Source organism: Neomonachus schauinslandi, chromosome 14 (assembly GCF_002201575.2).
Source record: "Neomonachus schauinslandi chromosome 14, ASM220157v2, whole genome shotgun sequence".
Classification (NCBI taxonomy): domain Eukaryota; kingdom Metazoa; phylum Chordata; class Mammalia; order Carnivora; family Phocidae; genus Neomonachus; species Neomonachus schauinslandi.
In genome coordinates, this window is record NC_058416.1 from 79,836,260 (window position 1) to 79,860,688 (window position 24,429).

At 35.9% G+C, this 24,429-nt stretch overlaps 1 protein-coding gene across 1 annotated transcript in view; it reads left to right on the forward strand.

The window, feature by feature from the left end:
- Nucleotides 1-24,429, forward strand: part of MED13L (mediator complex subunit 13L) — a 295,260-nt gene that overhangs the window by 134,914 nt on the left and 135,917 nt on the right. The window contains 1 exon segment of the mRNA XM_044921070.1: nt 13,953-14,037. Coding sequence (XP_044777005.1) covers nt 13,953-14,037 — 85 coding nt within the window.

Consider the following 24,429-nt stretch of genomic DNA (forward strand, 5'->3'; position numbering starts at 1 on the left):
TTTATTTATTTATTTATTTATTTATTTATTTATTTATTTATTTATTTGACAGGGAGAGACATAGTGAGAGAGGGAACACAAGCAGGGGGAGTGGGAGAGGGAGAAGCAGGCTTCCCTCTGGGCAGGGAGCCCGATGAGGGGCTCGATCCCAGGACCCCGGGATCATGACCTGAGCCGAAAGCAGACGCTTAAGGACTAAGTCACCCAGGCGCCCCTGGGTACTTGTATTTAAAATGTGGTATAAAAAGCTTGGATAAAAATTTATAGCAATTATAATTTTTGTTTATTCCATTACAAGATATTTGAACATGCATCTTAAAAGTTGTGGTCATGGAAAAAAAAAGTTGTGATCATGGTATGTATAATTGAACTTTTAACCTTATATTATTCCATATGTAGTTTTTGTTTTTGAAGCACAGTTGAAAACAGGCTTTAAAATTGTGAGCTGTAATAGAGAATTGCATACAAAATAAATAATTATTATTTTATTTTTATTATTTTTTTAGATTTTATTTATTTATTTGACAGAGAGACAGCAAGAGAGGGAATACAAGCAGGGGGAGTGGGAGAGGGAGAAGCAGGCTTCCCACTGAGCAGGGAGCCCATCTGGGGGCTTGATCCCAGGACCCTGGGATCATGACCTGAGCCGAAGGCAGATGCTTAACGACTGAGCCACCCAGGCGCCCCAATAAATAATTATTTTACAACAAACATCTAATGTATAGCGTTCAAGAAATATTACAGGCACCAGAGAGGCTGAGTTACTCCTTTACTGTCAAATATCTCTCTTTTTCCCTTAAGTGGCAAATGCTAATTAAAGCAGCTTTTAATTGTTATACTTTTTAATAGCTGTTTTTTAAATTGTGGAAAGGAGTACCAACACGGGCAAACACCAGTTGACTAAGTATTAATATTGTGTGTTCCAAAAGGTAATTTATAAGTTAATTATTTGGAAAATATGTATCCCCCTCCACCCCCCATGAAAAACCTATTCTTAACTGGTGGGTAAATTCTAAGGTCAACCTGTAAAAAGCTGATTTTACCTGTAATGCTTAACTCTAGTGTTGATTTGGGTTCTGGGTTTTGTGATGAGGAAGAGTAGATTGTCTAGGAATTGATTCTGTGAATATTTGAAATTTTCACAATCTATCTTGGAAGGCTTTCCCAGGAACATTCTAGTGCACTTCATTAGAATTCTGCAGTTTGAGAGCTGGAAAGAACAGAGAGAGTAGAGATGAACTATGAAAGAAGCAGCAGAGCCAGGGAATTGTTAGCAGAGTGACCCAGGCTTTCTGGGCTTCTGGTTCTCTTTATTCCTTTTTCTGAGTGGTTTGCAAGTTCTGTCTTCTTTACAAATTCATCGTATTTGTTTATGTTTTCAAATGAAGCCTCTGTAGAATTTATTTACAATGGATAAAAACTGCAGCAATACTCATAGACATGTAGAGATTTTGGAAAGGGCCAGAGACTTGCGGGGGCTCTTCCACAGGACATAGTACTCCTAGGACCCCAGGGAGAAAACCACTGCTGGGCATGGTACTGAACCTACTTAGCCCTTCCCCGCCCCACGTTGTTCTTTATCCAGAATTACTGGGTCACCTCACCCTTCAGTCAAAATGCCATTCTGGCTAAGTTTAGAAAGAAAATAGGATTGAACTCATTCACACCACTGTGTGAACAACTGATCTCCATTTCCCAAAGTGCATTCAGATTTCATAATTGAATCATATTATTGTAAAGGAATCTTGTAGTGTTGAACTACCTACATAAAGTAAAAATGTTGGCCATGTTGGAATATTTAGGTCATTTATAAATTTTTTGCTTATGAGTTGGAAACTGCTTAGCTTGTTAAAAGTTTTGGATTTAAAGACAGCTTTTTCCTGGATATGTTTCAGTTTAAAGTTTTGAGAAGCTTTTATTGCTTTCCAATAGGTTGTTTTTGAATTAAAAAAGCATAAATTAATTTTGAAGACTTGAGGGGAGAATTATACATTCTGGCTTTTAAGATTCTTCTAAGAACCAGGTTAATATAATGGAAATTCATATGTAATCCAAGTCGTTTGTTAATGCAAAATGTTCTCATTACTAAGAATTCAATTAAATTGAAATTTTTAATAAAAAATTTTGTAGTGACATGTTTGATATTGATCATTAATTATATATCTCCCAAACAGAAGACAGGCAGGGAGCAGTCATAGAAGTGGTTTGATTAGTTTCGGGGGAGTCATGACAAAGGAGACTTGGACACTTACAGAGTAGAAATAGTATAGATGTTATCCTCTGTTCCAGATGATAAAAATTTTAAACTTGTGTGATTCTAACATAATGTGGTGCATGTCAGATTTCTCTTCCAAACACACAGTGTTTAAATGCACATCAGAGCTCAGTGACCCACTTATACACACATTAAAGATAGGCTGCAGATTTCCTAGTTTCTAACCTGGTGTGGTACCACAGGTCAGATAAAATCCAGCAGCTAAAAATTGCTCAAGCATTTTGCTGTTTTACAAAAATTCATTTGTGCTACATAACTTTTTTTTAAAAGCTATTTTAGTTCTCAAAGTTTTGTGAACTACACTTAACGTTTTTTTTCTCTTTGCTTATTTTTGTTTCATTAGTTACAGATTTTCACACATATAAATTGTTTTGCTAGTTTTCTAGCACATTCTTAATTGTAAAATAGAGTAGTGTTAGAGAAAGCTTAAGAAAGAGGCTAACCATGTAAAAAAATAATTATGCAGAACCCACTAACCTTGAGAAAATACTTCGCAGTAATTTGGTTTAACCGTAATCTTTCAATTCCTGGTTAATAAATATTTCTTCTGTTAACCACCTAACTCCCCATTAACAATAACCCAGCAACCTGTATGCATAAACCCACAAAAGACTGCAGTTGTGTGGGAATGTGGAGAAGTGGTTCACTTTTCAAAATCCTAGAAGAAAATTAACTTTACATGTTTCAATATAATATGGCTTATGACTTCTTTTTCCATTTAAATTGAGGGCTTTTATATCTATAATTCAAACCTTTGCTAAGTACAGTGATTGATGAGCTGGGGAAATGATAAAAAGATATAAAATAATTATTCTGCATTCCTGTTTTTAATAAAGAATACATTTGTGGGTTTTGTTTTTTTTTTTAACTGTTTTACTTAAAATAGAAAGCAGCCTTTTTGTTTTGGCCTAGTGCTTTATATAAAGGGAAACAAATTACTTTGTAGTAAAACTACATGATGGAAAAAGTCAAGAGAACAAGTTATTTTGTAGTAAAGGTAGGATAATGGAAAAAGAGAAGAGGGTTAATATTGCTGTTGAATTCTGTAGTTCTGTGGTGAAAGGAATGGAAGGAAGGTAGGTCAATAATAATTACAGTTAAGATGACCCCCCCCCCCAAAAAAATTCTGTATTTTTTGCCTTCAAAGAATTGGATATGTAGAATGAGATTGCTTGGTAAGTTCTGTTCTCTTTGCCATAGACTGTCTAGCTTAAATACGGGCCTAAGTACCCATCAGGTCTCAAGGATATGGCACGGAGCCTGGTCTAGAGAAACCTTTGTGTATGAAGTATTCATCGTAGTCATCTCCCCTCTACCCCCCTTCTTTCTCTCTCTCTTTTTGGGTAGATGTTATTTTTGCTACATTTGCTATTTTAACCTGTCAGTTAAAAAATAATTACTATGTCAGTATGGCTGGCGGCTCATATAGGAAAAATATGCTGTCTCTTAATCAAAGGTGATTACAGTTTTTTCCTGTCTGTAAATGTGCTTGTTGTGTAACGAGAATGCATTAGTCTCAGCCTGATGTACGAAATGAAAGGCAGCAAGAAGCAGCACCATTGTTATCACTCCAGGCGTGTCTAATGAATCGTGTTTCCATGTTCTCTCGGTCACGCCGAAGAGTGCCCTCAGCCAGGGCTAAGCCTCCTGTAAAATGCTCTTTAAGATTATTGTAGCAAGGACAGAAATGCTGGGTGAGTGGGGGTTGGGAGAGAATGCCAACCAGACAGCTGCATTTCAAACAGTTACAGCTGCAAGGATTACTCACTGTAATAGCAGTGACAGACAACTGTTTGAGCCTTAGTGTAAAAGGCAATTTGGGGACTTGCCCTGTCAGAATTTTAGTAGCTCTGTGTGTGTGTGTGTGTGTGTGTGTGTAAGTTTATAAAATGTTTATTTTGTAGTATTAATGATTTAAACTAAATGTTCTAACTGAACTGCATATCTGGATTTCTTTCTCAAAATTTAATTCTATCTTGTGGTGGCTCCTGTTCTAAGAATGTTGATCTTTCTTGTAATTTCTGAGCATGTAGCTTTTTTTTTTTTTAAAGCAGATAGCTGTTCAATAAATAATAGCCTTATTTAAAAGAAATCTATTGCAAGCACAGAGTGGTACAGAAGAAAATAATTAATCCAGCAACCAAAGATAACTTAATTTTGATGGCTGTCCTTGAGGCCTTTGTTTATGTGTATTATATAACAAAATTAAGGGCACATTGATAGCTTTAAAGGGTAAAAAAGTAATAATTATTTTTAAAAATCTCTGAAAGGAGTAACAAATGGGGGCAAGTTTGGTTCTTAGAAGTCAGTAACAGTCATTGTGCAAGATTTTTTTTTCCACTGTGTAGCTATTAAAGAAACATTGCAGCCTGACTGTTTTCTGTGGCAATTGTCTTTTGAAGGTCTTGTTCAATTTATCTAGAAATTTAGTTTTATGGTCTCCTTCAATTTAAAGTTTAGTAGCTTTACATGGAGTCCTGTGATCCATTGAAATGCTAACTTGGGTCATGTCTCAACTGCTGTAATACTGTGTAGAAACTGTCATTAAAATTCTGGTTATCCTGCAACTGGCAGAGAACTCATGCTGTTAGAGATTCCTTAGTAAAACATTATTCTATTAAAATTTTGAATCACAGATGGTTAGCTACACTTGTGAACATAGCATAACATAGAGAAATTGAATCACTATGTTGTACACTTGAAACTAATGTGACATTGTCAACTATTCAAATTTAAAAAAATTAGAAAGAATTTTGAATCACAGCTGTGCTTCAGTCCCATGAATATTAACAATATTTGTAATTATTTAAAGTTACAAGTAGGTCAAAACAAAATATTAACAATATTTGTAATTATTTAAAGTTACAAATAGGTCAAAACAAATGGAATATCTTGATCTGTATCTTCTATCCTAATTCTTATTTAATTGATTAATTGACATTGGGAAAGTTAAAATCCATTTTCAGTATAGATTTGTTAAGTGATACCAAATATTCTACACCCACAAGTAATTCAAGGAAATCAGAGCTCTAAGTAGGTTGAATTTGATATAAGTAATAAGTCCATTTAGTTATTAATGACTTTAAATATAGATCTTACAAGGCAATTGATGGCAGCATAACTGTGATCAATTGTGTTGTATGTAATTGGATTTTTTATGGGTATAATGCTATTTTCAGAATTAATGTAGCATTATGCTGCTTTGTTACTCAGTTTTTTCGTGTCAATTTTAAGGAAGTAGATACTTCAAAATTCTCTCTATATTTATCTTTAAAGCATTTCATTTGATGCAACCCATAAAATTAAATTGATAAATGTTTCATTATGCTATCTGCTTATGCAGTTGCTAGGGGATTTAACAATTTAAAGCAGTTAAAAAAATAAAGCAGCTAAAAAAATCTGGTATGCTTTATAAACTGCAGATCAGATAGAAAACAAAGGCAGTGGGCAAATTATAAATCCTGCATTCAGGGCCGTGCTATCTTTAGCAGTTTGTCACTGAAATCTACCTGGGAAGTAATCTCCTTGTTTCATGTTTCTTGCTTTAATCTATTTGTATTTCTGGAGTTTGGAACAAAATTTGATTTTCAGTAATTTTAATGGCTGAATAAGGAGTGCCATCCCTGAAAGTGCCCCTCCCCCGCTCCAATATTTGCAAAGGCCAATGTGGTTACTGAACTCAATGTTCTGGATAATAGGTTTCATTAGTTTTGATGCCTGAGGTAAAAAAGCAGTAGGTGGGAGTAAGAAGTGTTTTTGATGTCTAGACGTTCATTTCAGCTGTTGCTGCAATATGATACATTAAAAGGAAATATGTATCATAGCTCAGAGGAAATATGTATTCTTTGAAAGTAATTCTACTTTTAAACTGTGTAAGGCAGGGTGACCTAAATTCTAAAAGCATGAGCTTGAATTTCTTCAAGGTTTCACAATTTTTATGCTCCTCCCTACCCGATTCCATTCTCCCTCCTCCCACTTTTACCCCTTCAAGTAAAGTATGTCAGTTTCATTTGTTGAATTGGAAGGGATATCTTTCCAAGATCTCTGCTGGGAAACACAAAATCATTGAAGTATATGCTGCTTTGATATTTTGCCATATTGACTTTTTTCCTGAACCTTTTATATGGTTTTTCTTTCAAAGAAGCTTATTAATTCTGCAAGGAGCCATGTTTCTTAAAGTTGAAAGAAGTTATATTACAATTTGTGAGGATTTTGAAAAATTATTTGGGCACTGAGTAGTAATTACTACTGTTTAAATTTTCCTTTCTAAAACACTGTCTCCTGCTCAAAAAAAAAAACACATTTATATAGTACTTTTGCAGTTTAAATATTTGATTATGAGGATTACTATATTAAAAAATGTTGAATAACAGCAATTTAAACAAATTCTGATTACAGCTTTTACAACTTAAGTGAGATAACTTAGTGCCAAATAGTTTTTCTTTGTAAATAGGCAGCTGTGGTACTACTTAAGTTTTATTTTTCTGTTTTAGCTTGGCTGTAATAGACCACATAACAACAGGAGAATGTTTTAATTCAGGAATTCTTTGTTTTGGTTGAATCTTGCCACTCATTTATTGTATACACATTTTAGGTCTTTTGCTGCTTTCTTTTCAGAGACTAACAAACTTTTAGAAAAATTCTTCCATTACATCTAAGTAGATTTATAAATAGTCGTCTATAGAGATAGTCTTATTGCTACTTTATATTCTTAAAGAATTAATAAGTGTTTAAATGTAAACTGGAAAGATCAGAAGAATTAGAAAGGCTTTTCTTAATTTTAAAGATGGAGACAGTATACCCTGGGGAGATTGTAGGTTTCATGAAGATGTGTTCCAGCCACCTGCAGGCTTTCTTACAGATTTCTTGGTGGTTACTTTTCTTCTCAGTCCACCTTAGAAGGGAGATAGAGAATTAAATATTGAATGCATCTCCCTTCATTTACAGAAACTTAATTTAGACTAACTAGTACCTGGTCCATGGCTCTCCCCCACACCCTCCTTACTTTCAGACGAATCTAAGTATCAAGCAAATGGAATGTTAGTTTAAATTTCACTTTGGGAGGAAGGTGTTTCAGAAAAAATTGTTTAAAAAAGCTAAAGTGTGATTTTCTCTCATTTTATCATGGAATTGTATAAATAGATTACAGAAGCAATTTCAATTTTGTTTTACCTTTGCAAAAATTACTTGCAGCTATTTAGAAAACATTAAGGTGCAAACTGTGGATCCAAAGGGACATTTGGCTTCAGTGTTGAAGGTTGCCTTTGTAGCTAGCATTAAGAATAAAAGAGGCAGATGGGATGGGTTAATGTAACACTAACCCTATGGAGAAGTGTGGTATAGTGGAAGGAGCATGGGTGTTAGAGTCAGAAAACTGGGACTTGAATCTCAGCTTTGCCACTAATCCTCTTAACTGGATATAAGGAGATTTTAGATTGAAGCTAAATCCAATGAAATTTGAAAGGTATCTGCACATACAATATTAGGTCACAACTCAACACATGTTTACAGATATCACTGCAGCTATGAAAATAAATTGCTTCCCCTTGTGGAGTTTAATTAATGGGATAATTTGTATATTTACTGTTTATAAAAAGTAGACATAAAATACATTTGATCCTGTTAGCTTCTGAATATAGCTATATATGACTCTAGATTCTTGGATTTATTAGTTGTATGACCTTGGGCAAGTTTAAGATCTGTAAGCCTTAGTTTTCTTACTTATAAAGTGGAGATTAGAATAAACTGTATTGGTCAGAATTCTTAGTTGCAAAGTAAAAAAAGGAGTTGATTAAAAGAATATTGAGTGTTCACAGAACTATTTGTCAGTCTTAGGATTGGTGCTGCAGAATTGGTCTGATGAGAATACTAGTGCTGTCAGCACTGAGCGCTAGATGCTGTGGTACCTCTGCTGCTTAAGCACCAGAAACTTGATCTTACAGCTTCTCTTTCTAGTGGTGTCCGAAATCTCTGTGTCTGCTCTCTTCTGTGTCACTAGATCCAGAATCAAAGGTGTGGTGCAGGAGCACCTAGTGGACTTTAGCATATATGTCCTTGTCCCTTTTGCAGGAGAGGATGGAAGAGAGCATCTGTTTCAGCTCTTGTTAGGGGTCACCATATTTGACACCCAGGTGAACTTATGAAATAGGCAATTCCCAGTGATAGGAAGAAGTCAGATACTGGGTGGCTTAAGTGAATGCCACATGTCCTTTACTCTGTATCATGGCATTGTGGTGAAAACGTTCTCCCCATCCCCCATTTATAGGTAGTGCTTGATTCAAAGCTTGGCACATAGTATAAAGCCTCAGAAACTGAGAAAGATAGTTTCCTAGGTAGAAAATCAGCCTTGACTATAAATTACTTTATCTTACTGTTATTTTAAAATAAAAGACTTTTTAATTTTTTTTTTAAATGTTTGATAACTGTACTGCAAAGGATTTGAAGTTATTGTTGCCTTACAGTGATTTTCAAAATCTCTGTTAGCTTTTTGAGAGCATTCCTAATTTCTAGCCTGGTGCTTGAGGCATAACATAGCCAAGAACTGTGGGCCAGTGTGTGTTGGCCAAATATCTATTGGATTCCAAAAATGCTGTTCTAGATTTAACTTACATTTTAGAGATTCATTGAAACATCCACTGCTCTTGTATTTCTGGAAATTTTGCACATGAAGTAGATAAGAAAGTTTGGTCTGACTTTTGTTCCTTTCCACAGTATGCTTGCTATATAAAAACAGAAAGTTTAAAAGCATAGCAAAATAATGCATTATCCTTAAATGCATGGCCTAATGGATATTATTTAGTAGAGGGGTTATCCTTGATTACAGTTGTTGACTTCAATAAGTTATTGACTGCTCTTGAATCTTTAGTATGTAAGATGACATTGAGGTGTTCATTTGAAGTCCAGATACTGTGCCCTTACTTGTACATTACCTCTGCTGACTTATATTTTAAATTTTACTGGTTAGCGTATAGGATAATTTATAATTCTGTTTCTTAAGCTTTAGTATATTTAACAAGAGCTTAATGTAGTCTGATTTGTTTTACTTTGTGTTACTACTTTCTTCCCAGTATTCTATTAAATTGGTGCCTAAACTTTATATAAATTTATATAATATAAAGGAAGATATGGGAATTAACATATAAAAGTGATATTAATATAAAGGTAATTTTCAAACTTTCAGTATTTAAAAATTTTTTGAGAAATGTTTTAGAGAAATTTTTGTTCTCTTTGTATTTGCAGTATTTAATACAAAGTACTTAATACAGTTGTAGTGTATTGTAAGGGTGGACTACTTTAGTCTGTAGTCTCTTGTGGGCGAAACTGTTTTTTTGCTTTTAATAATTTGTAAATGAAGGTTAACCAAATAAACCATATCATTTGGATAAAAACAATCATGTTCAGTGTACATAGGTTTAGAGTAGGAGTCCTTCTGATTCATATCCTCTTCTCATTTTCAACACTAAAAATACAAAAAAAATCAATGTAAGTATATTTATAATGGCATAGGTTCAGAAGGCTGTGTCTAATAGTAAAATGAGTTTATGTAGAGCAGTAAAAGATTGTTAAGTTTTACCGTTTTTAGCCTGTAGTTCTGTAGGTTTTGCCAAATGCACACAGTTATGTGTAACCACTACCACAATCAAGATGTAGAATAGTTCCATGATCCCCCAAATTTCCCATGTCCTTTAGTTATCAACCACTCCCATTCCAGGGATGGGAATGGGAATCCACTGAACAGTTTACATTACCTTAAATTTGCCTTTGTGAGCATGCCATATGAATGAATCATAAAGCATTGTGGCTTTTTGAGTATGATGGCTTTTTTCACTTAGCATGACATTCATCTATGTTTTGAGTGTATCAGTTCCTTTAATTAATTACTTTCTCTCTCTTTTTTTCTGTTTCTCTCTCTCTCTCTCTCTTAGATTTATTTATTTGAGAGAGAGAGAAAGTGCTCATGGGCATGTGAGCCAGGGTAGGGACAGAGGGAGAGAGGTAGAGAGAGAATCTTCAAGCAGACTCCCTGCCGAGCACAGAGCCCTATGCAGGACTGATCCCAAGACCTGACATCATGACCTGAGCTGAAATCAAAAGCCGGCCACTTAACTGAGGGAGCTACCCAGGCGCCTTTTATTTCTGAATAGTATCCCAGTGTATGGATTGTTTGCTGTTTGTTCTTTCCCCAGTTGAGGGACTTTTGGGTGGTTTCCAGTTCCTGACATTTTTGGAAAAACAACAACAGCAACAAACCAGCTATAAATATTTGCTATAGTTTTTCATGTGGACACAAGTTCTTATTCTACTTGAACACACACACACACACACACACACACACGATGGATATTGCTGGGCTGCATGACAAGTGTATGTTTAACTTCAGAAAAAATTGCCAAAGTCAGCTTTTCCAAAGTGGCTGTGCTATTTTTGCATTCCTATCAGCAGTACATGACCATTACATTTACTCTATATGCTCACTAGCACTTAGTATTTTCAGTTTTTCTTTTAAGCCATTCTAATGGATGATACTGTGATTTTAATTTGCATCTCCTTAGTGACTGCTGATGTTTTGAGCATCTCTTCATGTTTTTATTTGCTGTTTATGTATCTTCTTTGGTGAAGGGTTTGTTCAAATCTATTGGCCATTATCTAAAATGGTTATTTTCCCTTGGGGTTGAGTTTTGAGATTTTTAAAGAAGAGTATCATATTGTAAATACAAGCTCTTGTCAGACATGTGATTTGTAACTGCTTATCCCTCATCTGTGGCTTGTCTTCTCTGTAGCTGAACATAACTTTTCCGTGTTTTTTTTGAAGAGCAGAGTTCTTCATTTTGATGAAGCCCTATTGAATAATTTTTCATTATGGATCATGCTCTTGGTGTCCTATCTAAGAAATTTTTGCTAACCTAAGCTTATATAAAGTTTCTCTTATGTTTTTGAAATTTTATAGTTTTAGGTTTTGCATTTTGGGGTTTATTTTTCTATGTGGTGGGATCTATGATTTGAAGCTCATTTTTTTTTTGCATGGGGATATTCATTTATTTCAGCACCCTTTGTTGAAAAGACTGTTCTTTCTCCACTGAATTACCTTTGCACCTTTTTTGGAAGTCGATTGACCATATGTTTGTGGGTCTATTTGTGGACTCTCTATTCTGTTGTTGATCTGTGTATCTATCCTATTTCTAATACCACACTATGTTGTCAATTCTAGTTCTGTAGTAAAGCTGGAAATCAGGTGGTGTAAATGTCCTAGCTATATTTTTCTTTTACCACATTATTTTGGGTATTCTATTTCCTTTGCTTTGTCATATAAATGCAATTTTTCTCTTTCTATAGAAAATCCTGCAGAGATTTTTGATTGTAATTGAGTTGACTCTATAGATTCGTTTTAGAAGAATTGACTTTATTTTTTTTTTAAGATTTTATTTATTGATTTGACAGACAGACACAGCTAGAGAGGGAACACAAGCGGGGTGAGTGGGAGAGGGAGAAGCAGGCTTCCCGCTGAGGAGGGATCCTGATGTGGGGCTTGATCCCAGGACCCTGGGATCATGACCTGAGCCAAAGGCAGAAACTTAACAACTGAACCACCCAGGCACCCCTGGAATTTTTAAACTTTTTGTAGGGGGGGGGGGGGCTTATATTATCTGTTTTATGTATGTACAGTAATGATATTTGAAAAACATGTCAGTAGGGTGCCTGGGTGGCTTATTTGATTAAGCCTCCCACTCCTGGCTTTGGCTCAGGTCATGATTTCAGGATCATGGGATCCAGCTCAGCATTGGGCCCTGTGCTCAGCAGGAAGTCTGCTTCTCTGCTTTTCTTTCCCTCCCTCTCTGCCCCTCTCCTCGACATTCTCGTGCGCATGCGCACACGCGCGCACGCACTCTAAATCTTAAAAAAAGAAAAACATGTCAGTAAATATAAAAGAGCTCTTTAAATAATTGCAGATTAAAAATTCTAAACTATAAGAGCCATGTTATAGTTTATTTTTATTTATTTATTTATTTATTATTTTTGCGAGAGAGAGAATGACAGAGAGAATGAGAGGGGTGAGGGTCAGAGGGAGAAGCAGACTCCCTGCTGAGCAGGGAGCCCGATGTGGGACTCGATCCCGGGACTCCAGGATCATGACCTGAGCCGAAGGCAGTCGCTTAACCAACTGAGCCACCCAAGCGCCCCGAGCCATCTTATAGTTTAAATGGCAGCTTACTTCTACCCCTTCACCTTCAGTGATGTATAAAAAAATCGTGCTTCTTAAAAGTGATGGTGTCTTAGAGTCAGTGAGACACATTAGGAAGGAAAAGCAAATTAATATGGGGTGTTCATTTTATTGAAATGTTAGCTCTCTTTCTCACCCAGGTAAAGCTCTGTCTAGAAGATAAATGTGTGAGAACACAGATTCATGACACCTTCAGAGGATTGTAGGAAACTTTTGGTCTTGAACAGAGGCAGTCTTTTGCTAGCAGGAGTGTTTGTTTATTTGCTGTACTTTATTTCCATTTCTTTAGTGATAAATAATAAAATGTTTCTGACAGAGGTTGCTTTGGGGAAAATTTGGTAAATCATGGTTAAGTCACATAGAAAAATAAAAAACCTATCTGACATACCAAGAATAAAATTATCCAGTTTTATCATTTAAAAAAAAAGTCCTATAGGTAAAACCCATGAATGTAAATACACTTTTTCTAATTCTGTGTGTTTGCAGAATATGGAGATGCATTTTGAGATGTCTATTGGTGTAGTAAAACTATTACAAATGCATTGTGGATTTAACATGTGTTTTAATGCTGTCAAAATTTTCTCTGGTGAGTGCTTTTGTCAAGATAACAAGTAAAAGGGAAAGAAAATATTCTGCAAATGTCCTTGCCATTCTTCCAATTTTTTGCTATCTTGAACTGAACTAATATAATTTAAAAGGAAATTAGCTGTCTTCTCTAGGGTGTTTTATATCTTTTTATATATGAAAAGAATGTTAGGAATGCATGGGGCATTCATTATTAGTCTGTTGGATTTTCTTGGTGTTAGAGTTACTTGTGGCTCAGTGTTATGTTGTATTTCCAAGGCAAATACAGTATTTCCCAAAATGTCAAACATTAATGAAATTATGAGTTTAGGAAATAAATTCGATTTTATATTAAGATTTAATTTCCTGGCATTTCCCCTAAAATCATGTCCTTAAACTCCTGTTGAGATACTGCCTTTAGAACATTTAAGGAAATTTGAATAACTGACATTTTTGAATATTTTCTCCTTTTAGTTTATCCTCTAAAAATACAGATGCTAACCTTAGCATCAGTTTGTGACATTTTGTTATCTTTAAATAGAATTTTAACAAAATTTGTCTTTGTGGCACTTTTCAGTAGAAAGATTAATTTGAGAATTTCAAATGATTTCAAATTTTGAAGAATCAGGTTGGAAAGACTTTTATCGGAGAGAGGTTGTACCATGCTTATATATTCTGAAGACTTTAAAATTGAAACATGTTATTTACTTCTGTACATGGGTATTTTATGACTTTGGGCAAGTATTTAACTTCCTTTCTCCAGTGTCAGCGTGAGATAATTCATTTCAATGAATTCATCAACTTTCCTTTAGAAAAATGTTTTGAAAGTTAATTTTTATTTGGACGCCTTTCTTACTGGTTCATTTTTGTTTTGTTTTGTTTTACTCTTTTCAGTTGTGGAGGAAGGACTCTGGGAAAATGGCCTTTCCTATGAGTGTCGGACACTGCTCTTCAAAGCGATCCACAATCTATTAGAAAGGTAAGAGAAGGAACGGCATCACGGTTGTTTTGAGACACTCAGTGTAATGCTGGATATTCCCAGGTTTTCCTGTAATTCTCAAAATTCTTTGGCATACAAATCTCATTCCTTTTATATTGATATAATTTCAACCTTAGGGAAGTTTCAGGAATAGCACAAAGATCTTCATATATCCTTTTACTCAGATTCGCCAGTAGTTTTTCTTTTGCCCAGTTTGCTTTGTAGTTTGTGTGATTGCTTGCCCTTTTACTACTAACGTGTATTTAAAAGTTATTTCCTGAGCCACTCAAGAGTCCTTTGCACACTTGAGATTGTTCTTTCTTTAACCCCTAAGTGTTTAGGTGAACATTTCCTAAGGACAAGGGTAGCCTCTCATGTAAGCACTGTATAATTATGAAAATTAGGAAATCTAACATTGATAAAATGCCATTATCTAATCTGTAGTTAAGCTCAGATGTCATCATTGTCCCAGTTATATCCTTGATATCTTAAACCCTTTTCCCCCAAGATCCAATCCATAATCATACATTTTAGTTTTCGTGTCTCTTTTAAGTCTAGAAGTATTCCTTAGCCTTTCTTTTTCTTTCTTGACATTGACGTTTTGAATGAGTTCCGGCCATATGTTTTATATAATGTCCCTCAGTTTGAGATAGTTTCCTTATGACTAGATTTAGGTTATGCATTTTGTAGTAATACCATAGAAATGATGTTGTATCCTTCTCAGTATATCAAAGCAGGAGGCTTGTGATTTCTGTGTCATTGATATTAACATTGTTGATCACTTGTTTGAGGTGGTGTTCTGTCAGATTTCTACACTGTAAATTAATAAGTACTTGTTAACTGTGACCTTTGTTAATTCTGTCTTTGTAATTATTAAGTAATTTGTGGCCAGATACAAAATAGATTGTGTAATTATCCTATTATCACATTTTGACTCATGTGTTTTATTTTCTATTGTCTAAATCAGTAGAGTTATGGCTGTAATGTTAATTTTCAAATGTCACCATTCTTTCTCCTTTCGTTGTTTGACATTCTTTTTGTAAGGAAGAGTTTCTCATTTTCTCGTATGTACACGTATATGTATGTTTTTAATCTCCCTTAATCTTTTTAGCTATATAAGTTTGGAGAAATGGATTTCTGTTTTATTCAGTGAATTATAATTCATTACTACCATCATTTATTTTGATGCATAAATTCTTCCAGATTTGGCCAGGGAAAACCCCTTCGTGATGGCTTGTATGGCCTTTTGACCTGTCATTATTGTTCTAGTGCCCCCTTACTTTATGGCATAACAGTGTATTCCTGGCTCGGATAGTGTTTTAAGGGGAAAAACAGATGAGAAAGAATGGGTTAATTAAGAACTTCTGTGGGAAAAACTTTTTTCACTTCTGTTTTTGAGTCTTTATTTGGTACTTTCAGGTGATCAAGCTGAAAGAACATTCTGGTACTATTCAGTTTTTATCCAAGCTGTTAGTTATGATGTCACTACAGTGTCAATGCTTAGGGGACCTAAGCTGCAGTTGATAAGTTGTCACCATTTAATTCACTCAGAAAGACTTTTCCTACCAAATTTATCTTTTTCATTCTGAACTCCAGTTCCCACCTCTGTGCTTTGGAGTGGACCTAGAGGCCACCCATCTGTTACTAAGGCAGTATATTTTAGAAGCATTGATTTTGAGAGTTGAGTACTCTTAAATAATTCAAATATTTGATAATTCTCCCTCCCACTGCAAAACAAAACAAAAGTACACACAAAGTCCCTTCAGGAAAATGTGGAAACTTGACTGTTTCTATAATCCAATGCCATAACAAAGCTCTTATTATCTGTATAATAATTAATGCACTTTTAAACAGTCTTTTTTTTTTTTTTTTTAAAGATTTTATTTATTTGACAGAGAGAGAGGGAGGGAAAGAGCACACAAGCAGGGGGAACAGCAGAGGGAGAGGGAGAAGCAGGCTCTCCGCTGAGCAGGTAGCCCGATGCGGGGCTCAATCCCAGGATCCTGGGATCATGGCCTGAGTTGAAGGCAAGCAGACGTTTAACCGACTGAGCCAGCCAGGCACCCCTAAACAGTCTTTTTGATGAAAATTTGTAATGTATGTGGAATAAAACACATATTTTAAAAAATAGCTCACTGTGTTTTTTGTATCATTAATTATTTTCAGAAAAAATATTAATTTGTGGTTAAACTGTATTCTTTTCAGTCTTTTGTGTTTTAAATGGGAGAAAATTAGAAGAACAGAAAAACTGGGAGAGAAGAAAAATGCAGATAATTCATTTATTCTTTGCTCGTGAATTCCAAATTTGTGGTAAAAACTGAAGTTCAGGGGTGCCGGGGTGGCTCAGTTGGTTGAGCATCTTTCTTTGGCTCAGGTCGTGATCCCAGGGTCCTGGGATCGAGCCCCATGTCCGGCTCCCTGCTCAGGAGGCAGTCTGCTTCTCCCCCTGCTCATGGGAGTGCACATACATGCGCGTGCGCTCTCTCTCAATTAAACAAACGAACAAACAAAATCTTTAAACCCCTGAAGTTCAGGTTAAGTTATTATTTGATAAGAAAGTTAATTGTGACATAGGCAATATGTCATGTAATAAAGCTTCGGATAGTTCTAAAGAACTTTGGGTTAGACCTTGGTTTGATTTCACAGTCTGTTACTTGGACCCTTACCCTAACCTCACTAAGCTTTAGTAAACACCTTTAAGTTAAGTATACTATCCTGTGCACCTTGAGTTTTTGTTAGGTAATGTATATGATAGGTGCATAATACTCGACCTATTGTTACTGTTCAAGAATTGTTAATTCCTTTACCCATAAATTTATTATTTTGCATACTTTGATTTGAATCCTCTTATAAGACTTTATTTTGAAATCGTATTTCTTTTAGAAAATAATAATCAAGCTATTTTGCTCCCTTGCTGTAGTTAGAACGGACAAGTTGAGATTTTTTTTGAAAAATTGTAATAATTCCTTTGTCTTTCAAAATAATATTCTCTTTTCACCAAACTTTAAGTAGCTGTGTTGTATGATTGAAAATTATCCTGCTCATGAGGCGAGGAATAATTTTCAGCGGTTGTTTATAGCTCTCTTTATTCATTGTCACCAGAAACTGGGTTGGCTAACATATGCTTGCCCTTTTGTTTGCCCCTAGCTTAGACCATTTGCTGTAAACCAACCTAAATTTATTGAAATACAGTTTACTCTCTTATTTCTGACGTGGCAATTTTCTGTCACACCTTTCCATTTCTGTTCAGAAAGATCGACTGGTTTTCCCATTGAGGGTGTTTTGAGGTTCTAGCATGAAAGCCAGAATTGAGGTTATTGTAGCAGATCATCAAGGAATGTATCACCTGCACGGTGTTTGTGCTTCCCAAACTATTGTTTTCCTAGTTTGCATATTAACAAAGCTTATACTAGTGATTTATTATTTCTGCTTTTTGTATTTTTAAGCATACGGATTTGCTTAATTAAAAGGGAATTCCATTAACCACCTTGAGAGGCTCTCACAGCTAAGTAGGAGTCCTATAAATTGATTTTTTTTCCCCCACAAGGCAGCAGTTGCTAGTGTATACAGAATGATGAGTTACTGCAGTGGTTTATTAAAAATAATTTTGCTATAGAAATTAAGATAACATTGTAAACTTCACACAGAATAAGATAATTTCATTTTTATTGCTATTGATTGGTCCTGAGGTAATACTATATTGATGTGTGTAGAATATTTTAAATGCTAAGGCAGACACTTAACTTTAAACATTTTATCTTTCATTTACGTATGCCTCCTATAGCTCTCCAGTATTTGCATACACTGCACTGTATATGTCTAGCCAGTGTCATCTGTTCATTAAGAAAACCAAACACCTCACTGGTGCTTACCCAAGAGCATTTTCCTTCAAGGTGTCAGTTAGAAGCTAATATATCTGGCTGTAATATTACATATCTTTACGGGGCACACATTGCTACAAGTCCATTTCTTCACTGCTTTCAGAGATGGAAGATATTTTACAACTCTACTCTGCCAGCTGAATTTTAATATATGACTTGGGCAAGTGACTTAAGCTTGCAGAGCCCTTGTTCTTTACCTATAAAATGGTGAAGGATTGTTTTGCTCAGCACAGTACCTTTCTCATTATAAGAGCTCATAAATGGCTAACTCCTGTTAATATAGCGAATAGAATTATCAGTAATACTATTTTCAGAATTGGACACAACATTAAGTCAATTAGCCTGTTTACCCAGATAATTCTGCAATCCCGTTCTATAATATCCTTTGTATATGGTCATCCATCCTTTGCTTGAAAATGTCTGGTTGTGTGAGCACAGCTTTGTAAAGGAGTTCTTTTCATTTTCAGAGAGATGTTAGAACATTCCTTTAGTTAGATGTTAGAAAGTTCATTGTTTGAAAGTCTCTTATGCTGAGCAGAAATCTGTTTCCTGTAATTGTTTTAAAAAATCTTAATCCTAGGGGCGCCTGGGTGGCTCAGATGGTTGGGCGTCTTCCTTCGGCTCGGGTCGTGGTCCCAGGGTCCTGGGATCGAGCCCCACATTGGGCTCCCTGCTCAGCGGGGGGCCTGCTTCTCCCCCTCCCTCTGCTTCTCCCCCTGCTCATATTCTCTCTCTCTCTATCTCTGTGTCTCGAATGAATACATTAAAAAAAAAAAATCTTAATCCTATTCTTTGGGGTTCATATATAATTCGTCTAATCCTACTTCCTTGTGATGGTCTGTTTAATAGCTTGGTACCCTGAGTTTTGTGTTTCTTTGGTTTATAGTTCTTATAATGTTGGACAACCCCCACCCATCCACCCCCCAGATATCCCTCTGGTCAGTCCCATTCTCTTCATTTTGACTGCCACTGGCCTACTTTAAGATGTCATAAGTGTTTGATGAAGTTTTGCAGTGGCCTCTTCTACAGTCAAGTTAGGCTCAGTTATGCTGCAGTAACAGAAGACTTGAAAGATCTTACTGTCTTACAACAATTGAAGTTTTTTCTTGCTCGTACTGCTTGCCCACTGTGAGTCATTTAGTGGTAGCACTCCTCATAACCTCTTGCCTCCAGGCAGGAATCATGCTGATGGAGCAGCCCTTTCAAAGACTTGCTGGGCTCCTGATAGAGAGCAAAGAGTAATGGCAAAATGCATAGTAGCTCATTGAAGCCTCTGTTTAGGAGTGGTGTATGTCATTTCTGCTCACATTTCATTGGCTGAGATATTTGCCACCAAGCTTAAAGTTAAATGGATGAGAAAGTATTGTCTATCTGTAGGATGTACCCAAGTCACATGGCCACACTTGATGTTAATGGGAAAGGGAGGGATAGAGCAAATTTGGGAACAATACACAATCTATCATACCTCTTGATTGAGGTCTTCTCCCTTTTCATACTCTATCCTCCAAACTGGTGTTGGTTATATTACTAGAATACAGATAAGTTTCTAAAACAAAAAACTTTGAGCCTTATTGGCTTCTTTTGGTATATTCTTCACTTTTTTAGTCAGAATTTGAGTATCTGAGAGTGTTTGGGTCTTTTAAGTTTTACAGGCTTAGATGATGCAGTCATGCATATTTTTTCCTCTTCTGAGACAAGTAAGTGTGCTTATTATTTTCCTAAGGACCGGTTATCCCTTTTTGGCAGAATACTTGGAATGATAAAATACCATTAATTTTGTTTTTACTTATATAGACTCTCTGCTGATTTTCTTATCGTTTTCTGATAATGTTCTAGTTCAGATTGTTTTCATCAGTCTTTGCAATTTAGTGGAATTTTGTTATGTATTGACAATGAACTTCTTAAAGGTTACACTTCATGTCTCAAGTTTAGGCTGCTTCACACCTAGGCTGTGAAGAGATTATGGAAAACTAAAACCTGCGATCTCTTCCACTAGTTTCTTCATTTGGCATTTTTAATATTGCAGGTTTAGTGGCTATTACTTCCATTTTATAATAATTGGTTTAATTTTCATAGTATACTGTATCCTTCTCACCTAATTCTTATCTCAATGAAATAAATCATTGGGTTGGAGAGCTGTAAAAAAAGCCAGGAAATGTGTGCAGTTCATATCACCCAGAGTTTTAGTGCTGCCTCAGTGATTTGCATCACACATGGGACTTAGGAAGATCTTGCTTTCATATAGCTTTGTAGAAATGCTTAAAAGTGTCTGGCATAATGCTGTCAAATTAAATGTGGTTAGTATATTTTAATTTTGTCTTTTTTTTTTAAGGATTTTATTTATTTATTTGACAGAGAGATAGCAAGAGCAGGAACACAAGCAGGGGGAGAGGCAGAGGGAGAGGGAGAAGCAGGCTCCCCGCTGAGCAGGGAGCCCGATGCGGGGCTCCATCCCAGGACCCTGGGATCATGACCTGAGCCGAAGGCAGACGCTTAACTGACTGAGCCACCCAGGCGCCCCTTAATTTTAATTGTCTTAAGTTTTTAGAATAAAACACATAAGCTGATTTTGATGGAAAGGTTTTTTTTGTTTTTTTTTCCCTCTAAAGTGCAAATCACTGCTTTGCACACAATAGAAGATTACATGGGTGTTTTGAAGCTGTTATGCTCTATCCTGTCCATACTTATTTAGGGAGACTTTAATCTGTGAGTATTGGACATTTGTAAAACATAATGGCCCTTCAGAGTAGTCCACTGGTGCTGCTTTCCTAATGGATTGCCAGCATAGTCACCCCATGGTAGTTTATAACACAGCTGTAAAATTGCCTTTGGCCCAGAGCTTCTTGGTTTGCCAGGAGTTGGTGTTTAGAGGGAAGATATTCATTTGGAAAAGTACAGTAAAAATAACATGGAGAAAATTGGAATTATAATTATGATAGCAGTAACATTATATTTGTATATTACTTGCTTTCAATGTCCTGTGGTGTTGTGGTTTAATAGAGGTGATCATCAGAGGGCAAATGAGCACTGTCCTTGGAGGTGCTGGCTCAAGAATTTCAAAATAATAAATATATTCACTAGAACATGGTGGTAGGAACAGGCCTAGTTGAAGAAATGGTGATTGAATTTTGCAACATTGGGAATCCTTGGGTATAATGTGATAACAGCAGGAAATGAGTAATCAATACATTCCCATTTTATTGAGTTGTGGTAGTGTGCAGTTCTCTAAAGGAACTAGGAAAATGAGATTTTAGATCTAAGGGGCATATTCTTTTAAAGGAAGAATCACTGTAAACATTACAGACACAGGTGAATAAAAGCATGTATCTACTTGTAAATATCTAGAAAGAAACATGTTCACCCTAAGACCAATTAATTTATCTATTTAATATTTTTAGGACAGAGAAAGAATTAAGACTTTAAAAAAAAATTTTGTGGCTGCACAATGGGATTGATTCAAACTAAAAGTTTGAAATTAGAGGAGAGGTTCTTTGGAATAGCATTAGAACGGATGTTTTCAGGTGAGGCTAGGCCTACAAAAATGCCTAACCTTACAGAGATTTTGGAAAGGATGGAAATGATAGGGTTTGCTTGGCCAGAGGTGACAGCATCCACTAGGGCACAGTAGGAACCCAAAGTAATGAAGATAGAAGGGATCAGTTGAAAAAGATTTCTTCAGCTTTTAAATTATAGGGCTTTCTTTTATTTGGTTGGGAATTGGGAGCAATTTCTAGGAAGGAGATTAGTTTTTAGGAAGGATACTTTTATGCATGTGTATTTGATATAGATTGGAGTGGTAAGGTAGAGGCTTTGATGCTGGTGAGGAATTTCTGTTATGAAATTATATGAAATTTAGTCTATCTGAGCAGCTCCATAACCAGATAACACTACTGAAGTGTACTTTGATTCAGGGTGTGGTAGAGAAACACTGTCCTTGGACTTTTTAATCTTTGAAAACTGTCACACCTGCATAATTTGAGGTGCACAGAAGGACCTAGAGCGCTCCCTTCTAAACGTCCCAGTGGTCCCACCTGGGAAATAGTTTGCTGAGCTAGGCTGTGGCTGCGGCACTTGTAATTTTATACCAGGTCTGCCATGGATTTGGGATTACTGATAGGGGTTTGCCAACTTTGGAGTCAAGGTCTTGTAATTAATTATTTAGAGTCATACGGCATGACCCAGAAACGTGCGTGCGTGTGTGCACATACAAACACACAACCCGATTTCATTTTTATTTTTCAGCAGCTGTTTTCTTCTTGAAATAGTGATTTTTGGGAGATAGTGGGGGGCTGGGGATTATTTTCTAAAGGGAAATACTTTCCTAGAATTATTGCTTAAAGAACATTTTATAAATCTGGAATCACATTGTGACCTTGCAAGATACTATTATACTACACTACTAAATTATGTCATACCTTAATAGTAAAGTAATTTTGGAAATCTCAGTAATGACTGGGGTTACTGAGTGAACAACTAGGGTTAACTGACATTCTTGGTGCTATTTATGATGTTGATTTGAAGCAATTTTTGGTAGATGGAGTGTCTGATAGGTTATATTTGTCAAGTTAACTATAAATTTTGTCCCTTAAAAATAATAAAAGTTTATAGATTATAAAAAGGAGAAATTCTATTTCTGACGTTCTTTAGTTTTTATACTTTAGAATTATCTCTCGAAAAGATTTAATTCTGTTCTTCAAGTATAATTAAAGTATATGGACAGTTGTGCTAGTCTTCCTGTCTATTTTTTTTTAAGCATCTATGTGATTCCCTTCATGTTGAGTATCTACTATAATTTTAGTGTGGAGTGAGAGCTGATGGGCTATAAAAAAAGTGAAATATGTAGATTTTATTTTTCCTCCCAACATTATTCACTAGCCGGGAACATATACACACAAGAAAATTCAAATAATAGTATGAGGCTGCCCATGATTAATGGTCGCAAACACGAAGAATAACACTGTTATGTTGTGAATAGGAAAACACTCCTTAGTGTATAGCATTCATTTCTCAGATATTTATTGAGCACCTACTAGTATAGAGCAGTAAAGCATATTACATAACAGGCATTTAAATGTTTGTTGAATATTGCCAGTAAATAAGATAGGTACTATGTCTGCCCCCAGATTTCTCATAGTTTCATGGGGAAAAAAGAGCCATAGAAATGAATCATTACAACTTGTTGATAAAAGTGCTGATTTGTCGATGTTAGAGTGCTGTGCTGGCTGATCTGGGACAAGAAAGATGAATAGAATTAAATTAGAGGAGGACAGGATAGAGTGGGATGAGAGGGATTCCAGGCCATAGCAGGGTTTGTAGTGATCAGTGGTAGTGTTTTATATGGAAGTTCTCACTCTAGGATCTGCTTCACAGCGTTCACCAACCCTGGGGAATTATATGCAGTGTTTTGCTCTTCCATGAATTTTTCAGGAGCAAGAGTCTATACTAACTTTTTAAAATTTTATGTATTTATTAGAGAGTGCGCGCGCATGCCCACAAACGGGGAGGGGCAGGCAGAGGGAGAGGGAGAAGCAGGCTCCCCACTGAGCTGGGAGCTGGATGCATGGTTCCATTCCAGGACCCTGGGATCATGACCCAAGCCGAAGGCAGCCACTTAACCGATTCAGCCACCAAAATGCCCCATTTTTTAAAAAATTATTATTATTATTAAGATTTTATTTATTTGAGAGAGAGGAGTCTATAATAACTTCCATTAGATTTACTTATACTGTAGAATCATGACCGCAAAATGATTGAGAACCAAGGGCTTAGTCCTTCAGTATAAGTCTGCTCTTGAGCCAACATAGTCCCAGGTGTCAGTCAGGTGGTAGAAGTGTCTTCCTCAGCAAAGACACACCCCTCCTCTCTTATTTCCTCCCATAACCTGAAGTACAAAACATTAGATGGAAATACTTTCTGTATTAGTCTTGGAGCATCCATGTCTCTCTCTCTCTCTCTCTCTCTCTCTGTCTGTCTCTGTGTTTGTGTGTATGTGAGAGAGAAAGAGAAATTGAGTGAAGTTTGTATTTTGCATCAGGTATAGTTGAAACTAGGGAGATTGAAGAGTGTAAAAATTGATAGTGATAGTTGCTGAGTTCTCCTGTTTCTTGAGTGAGAAGAAACTTCATCCTCATACTTACCCATCTTTACATTTAACTGAGAAACTAATTCTCTGTTGGGTTGGGGGTCAGGGCCACAGTGCTCAGTGACTTCACTAATTTTGTCCCAACCTTCTCTGAGGTACTTGGTAACTTTGCTAACTCTCTGCTCTATCACTGCTGAACATGACATTTGAGACTGGTTCCTCATGCAGAGATAAATCAGTTGCAAATCCAGTACTTATAAAACTGAGTAAAAATACTGCAGTTGACCCTTGAACAACATGGTTTGAACTCTACAGGTCCACCTACACCTGTATTTTTTTTGGGGGGGGGAGGGGTAAATGTAGTACAGTACTATAAATGTATTTCCTCTTCCTTATGATTTTTTTTAATATTTTCGTTTCTCTAGCTTG